At 40.0% G+C, this 5883-nt stretch overlaps 1 protein-coding gene across 1 annotated transcript in view; it reads right to left on the bottom strand.

Moving 5' to 3' along the window:
- Nucleotides 1–5883, bottom strand: part of EEA1 (early endosome antigen 1) — a 265467-nt gene that overhangs the window by 8406 nt on the left and 251178 nt on the right. The window contains exons 26-29 of the mRNA XM_025208125.1: nt 3735–3920; nt 2918–3156; nt 1476–1596; nt 455–553 (exon numbers count right to left, since the gene is read on the bottom strand). Coding sequence (XP_025063910.1) covers nt 455–553; nt 1476–1596; nt 2918–3156; nt 3735–3920 — 645 coding nt within the window. The remainder of the gene's footprint in view (nt 1–454; nt 554–1475; nt 1597–2917; nt 3157–3734; nt 3921–5883) is intronic.

Genomic DNA, 5883 nt, shown 5'->3' with positions numbered 1-5883 from the left:
CAGGAATGATATATGACTACATAGTAAAAGTGTGTGACATCTTTTAGCCTTGCATCTAGTCAGGGCTAAAAATAGAATTAAAAGTTGAAGTTCTGAGACAAATTCATGGAAGCATAATCTTACTGGCTTTCAATGGACTACATTTCCTTTACACCAGGGTTGAACTTACAGGGGCACAGTTTTTGTAAGTTTATATTTATACTGATAAAAACAAAGTCTACACTAGGGATTTAATTGCTTAGTTGAGTCAGCAAACTAATATTGTTAAAGCAGTACATAAACAAGACAAACCTAAGCTCTTGGAAACGTATTTGTGCCACCTGAAGCAACATAAGCCACATGTATTTTTTGAGATATTTAAGTACAAGAGCATCTTCTGAAGATGCTTTTTAACTTTGTTTTCATGCCAGAACTTCAAAGGATAACCCCCCACAAGGAAACAATGAACACTCACCCTTCTCACAGTCACTGAGAAGCCCTTCCCACAGGCCATGCAGTTCTGTACCTCGTTATCTTCTGCCCACTTCCTGTTCAGGGCTTGCGTGTGTTTGATCTACGTAAACAAAATATGTCTTCCATTACATCACACACAATCTGTCAATCTCAGTATAAAGAAGGGGTGCTCAAACTCCAGCCCGTGAGCCAAATGTGGCCTGTGGAGCCATAGGTACCCGGCCCATGGGGTTCCCCACAGGTAACGAAATTTGGCAGCAGGGAAGTGGTGGCAATACCTACAGCCACCCTCCCCCACTGCCAAATTCCCAAACTTTGAGCCCTGTGCAGCAGGTTAGGGCCAGGGCACACTTTCTCCACCCACCAAGCAGCTGCATGAGGCCAGGACACGCCCCTCCCCCTGGGCAGCTGGAGCTAGGCCATGCCCCTTGCCCCCATGGGGCTGGGCCACAACCCCTTTCCCCTGTGAAGCTGGGACAGATCTGTCCTCTGCATGGCCTGGTTGGGGATGGGGTTAGAGCTGGGCCCATGATCTAGCAACAATTAAACTGATACCTAGCAACAGGGCCATCCCATGGGGGAGCAAATCGGAGCAACCACCCTGGGCCCCACAGAGCTGGGCAGCGTGGCCGCAGCCACTCTGTGCTGCCACTGCCAGCTTCACATCCGGCCACTTGCCCCCCCTTTCCGCTGCTGCCAAAGGCAGCAGCAGCTTCTTCGGGTCTAGGGCACGTGGGACAGGAGTTGGGGCAGGGCCCCACATGGGCTGATTTGCCCCAGGTCCTTTACCCTGCTTGGGTTGGCTCTGCCTGGCAACAACTGAACTGATAGTTCACAACTATTTAAAAAAGGTAGGAACTTTCTGAAGTTCAATCTATGGACTAAATTCTGAACAGACATGAAGCTCCTACTGATAGCAAATGCACTACTCTGGAGTGATAAGGCTCCCTTCACTTTAAAGCAATTTTCATCATTACATACAGATACAGGCATCACATTTGCCACCTCAGTGGGATGTGTACCTGTAGCGACTGGTTTTCTCGGCCTAGCTCTTGCATTGCTGCAGTTGTGTTGTCCAACTTTTTCTTCATTTCCATAAGTTTGGCTTGAAGCTTCTCAATTTCTCCCTCACCTTTGATACACCTGGAGATGGACAACAAAATAGAAGGTGATGCAAACAAAGCAAATTTGTGGCAGGTTGTCACAAAGCCTGGGAGAAATAAATGCTGGAAGACGAGAGAAAGAAGAATGAAAGATATCACTTTAAAAATAAGTATTCTTGTCCAGCTGGGACACTGAATTGTTACAGTAAAGACATGTCAGCTCATACATTGACCCTCACTTTCAATGCTAGCAACAAGTAGGAGAGAGTAAGGCCAGGATTGACTTCATTTCCTCCACTGAAGCAGACTGCTCTATACAAGTTCATACAGAACAGTCTTCCAAGTAAGACTGGCAGGCTGCTTTACAGGTTTGTGAGTCTGTTAGAAGAATTGACAGCTTTCCTGGGCTCCCTCCCCAGCTTGGATTTAATGCCATCATACCAAATATAGTTCATTAAAAGCCTACCTCTCATAAGATTTTAACATCCATTACTACAAAAAGTTGGCACTGATAAATTTAGTACAGTGTGACTTCTGGAGACAGACTGATGTTAAAGAGTCTCAAACACATTCCCTTGCACTTGAAATGCAATTCATTTTTCAAAGAAGATGACCAGGAGAAAAAAGACACTCTACTCACAAAACAACCTAACAGTAGAAAAAGGAGGACAAGTGAGCAGTGTTTCCTACGTCTCACAGAGGTTGTCTCTTCCTGCAGGCCTCAGAGGGTCATCCTACCATGTAAGTCTTCCCTACCATGCAGGCCCTTTTTACCCTACAGGCCACATGCTTTCTGGAGCAAAGGATCTCTGTCCTACAGCATTCAAGAAATCTTTAGTAGGGGCAGCAGAAGACAGTCATATATCAGAATTGTAGACGTTTGCAGGAAGTCCAGTGACTCTTAGGAAGCCTATCTTGGCCTTTAAATGAGGTTTTAGAGACTTGCAACCCGTAAGGTCAATGCATTGGGGGCAATATTGAAAGCCCATGCACCTCTTTTCTTCTTTTTAATACTGGAGGCTCATTAGCCTGTTCCACATCACTGAGGGGACTGATTGGTCAATTTTTATTCAGTTGAGGTACAGCCCTCCCTGGGGGGCTGGGACTGCCCACAACCAACAAATGTACTCAATCCATCCATTCTTCCAGACCTTCTACGACACATGCAAAAGAAAAGTAGGAGGTCACCAACTATGCCTCCTGATACTTATACGTGTGGGGAATGAATCTGGATGACCTCAAAAGGATCTTAATGACTATGGGGTACCAGCATAAGCCTGGTAAAGTCAACATTGAGTTGGGAATGCTGAGCATTTACCTCTCACTGAAACCACAGCCCAACACTGCATTCAATGACTCACCTCTCCAGCAATGCTCTTCTCTCGTCCTGATTATTTTGCACTGTTGCTTCTAATACTGCTATCTCCCCACGCAAGTCATCCGTCTGCTTCTCTAGCTCACTGACTCTCCTCTGGCTGCTCTGCCATTCTTTCTTCATTGTGGCCAGGTTTTCATTGAGCGCTGTGAACTGCATGGCGAGCTTGGCCTTTTCCTCCTCATGTTTTTTGTTTTCTTCTTCTTTTTCTTTTATCTCTGAATGCTGAGAAAGAAACATTGAACAGTGAGCCATTAAATAAGTGACCGAGATGTAGGCTATGCTGGACAAAGTCTAGGCACACAATTTGGTGTGAAAGCACTTTCAACAATTAAGATGACACAGGTATTTATCTCTTCAAAACATTAAAGACATTCACACAGACAGAAACACATCTGTGAATATGCAAACAAATCCATTTTACTAGTAGGACAACATTTCTTACATGCAAAAGAAAACTAAACTATTTTCTTCTAATAATTTTCACTTCCTTGACTCAGATTAACAGTCTCATCACAAATCCAAAATTAAATTAGGATTTAAGTTAAAAATAGGTATTATATAGAACAAATATCTTTAACTGTTCCCCTACAGATTTATTTCAATTTGTCAAAACCATACTTAACATGGTATACTTGAATTTTCCTACAAAATTGTTTCACACTAAGGATTTTTGAAAATATTTACTACCATTGATGAAAAAAATGTAAATAATATACATTTCTTTTCCTTCCACTCTCTCTGAAAAGATCCAGAAACATATATGCTAACAAGGCCCCCTTTTATACTCCATAAATGCTGACCAGTTTAGCTTCAAGCTCAGCATATTCCTTCTTCAGGTCTTCCTCTTTCTTCTTCAGCTTATCTCTTAGAATTTGCTGGTTCTTCTTCTCTTGTTCCAGGGCTGAATTCATGTTATCTACTTTGCCTTGTAGCTCTAGTTTCTGCCGAATCAATAGTTGTTTGGCATCCTTCAGATTTGCCACTTCCTGTTAAAATGCAAGTTTAAAATATCATATAGAATCTAAAAATAAGAACAGTAAGATTTACCTGTAACCTATGTCTATACCTACTATAACTTTGCTTCAGAGACCATATCTTTATCAGTTTTATTAGAAGAGCAGATGCCTCTATAGCACAAAATGTCAATTAAATCATGATGGTATCAAATTAAGTTTCTTATTATTTCAGATCTTAAAAAAATGCTTGAGATTGAAGCTTACTTTTTCACTAAAAGAGGGGAAATTCTGTTTTCTTCCTTTCTTTCTCTGTTCGCTTTCACTTTTCTAGTTTATTTCACTTTTCTTTAAGTAGAATTCAATTTAAATCAAGTTTCTACCTAACAAGTGGCGCAAGGTATAAAGTTACAAGCACTGTGGTGACAGGAAGAAAATATTTTTCTTTTAAAAATTACATATGGAAACAATTACAAGAAACTATTTCTATTAGCCTTTATGTTTGAAAATATTTGCCCATGTTTGAGCCAAATGTGGTAATAAATCTTTCTTAAAGGTTTTACTTATTAATGGATGCGCTATGGTGATGTAGTGGTGGCAGGCACTAACCGTGATCCACCACTACTGCGCAGAAGCAACGAGCTACTGCATGGTAACTTGTTGCTCCTGCGCAGTAGGGGTGCATCGCTGGGACTGCGCAATACGGCACACATGTAGATGCTTCCACTGTATAGTAGAAATAAATTCAATAGCAGAAGAAATCATTTAATTTGACAGGAAGCATTCTTCCATAAATACCACAGACCAATAGGCAGCTGTTACATTAACCAATAAGATCTTAAGATCCGTAAGGCAAGACAGAAAAAAGTACCCTGAGATTACAAGTTTTTTCCCCACCTTCTCCAATTCCTTGAGTGGATGACACAACATAACTGAAGGTAGTTTTGCTTTCAGTTTGACTACCTGCACAGGGCCCAGGAAATTAGTATAAATCTGACATCTCAATTAGACTGTCTGCAGTTGCATAAGTTTTTTCCTTCTTTAAAGGAGAAGTTTTAGGAAGTGAATGAGAATTTTATTTAGCTCTTACAATATCCAGGACAGCATTGGGACCAGACTGCTTGACAGAGACAGAGAACATACCTTTTGTCTCTGGAAGTAAAAACATGTTTTTACTCTAATTTCTAGAAATAATCTTAAACTCATATATTATTATTATTGTAACTGTTGCTGTGTTGGTTTTTTAAAATCGGGGATTATGTCTTTACTGGCCCAGCCACCCTGAACATTAGATGTCTAACAAAATAAATTGCTATAACCATACTTCCAAGCGTATAAAACTTTCACCACAAAGGAGGCCTAAAAGTAAGATGCATCTTATATACTGAAGCTATGTACTGAAAAATAATTAAAATCATTGTAATAGAAGTTGACCAAAAATCAAATCAAATGCGTCCTAGTCTCTTGATTTTGACAATTTTACTTCTACCTTCCTGTCCATCCTGCCCCCTCACTTTCTGGGGAACATCCATCTTATAACCCAGAAAAAATGGCACCTAATAAAATGTAGAAAATGAACCAACAGCTTTTTAAAAGTATTATATTTCAGAAAAAACCTAAGTAGTAAAATATGTGAAATGAAGTATACTTTGATTTATTAAATGTTATTAAAACGTTTAAGAATTATTTAAAGAATTCCATTCGGACCTCCAAATTCTTACTTTTCCTTAAGAAAAAAGACAGTCATTTGCATTTAGCCTGATCCCAAAAAATAATTTTCAAAAAGTTTCAGCCACACTGATTTAGCCATTGAAATGTAACACTATATAGAAATGTGTTCTATAAACTTAAGGGTTATGAGCAAATTAAAAATAAATCTCTTTCTCTGGTTGAAAACAGATATACAAGACCATTTTGACCCTCTTGTTATACCTCCCTTAATAACAAGAGTATTTATAATCATACTAAGAAATCTGGTGATTTTGTTTGGTGGGTA

The sequence above is a fragment of the Alligator sinensis genome, unplaced genomic scaffold, assembly GCF_000455745.1.
Source record: "Alligator sinensis unplaced genomic scaffold, ASM45574v1 scaffold141_1, whole genome shotgun sequence".
In the NCBI taxonomy this organism is placed as follows: domain Eukaryota; kingdom Metazoa; phylum Chordata; order Crocodylia; family Alligatoridae; genus Alligator; species Alligator sinensis.
The sequence above is the reverse complement of the archived record's forward strand: the minus strand, read 5'-3'. Positions and strand labels throughout refer to the sequence as shown.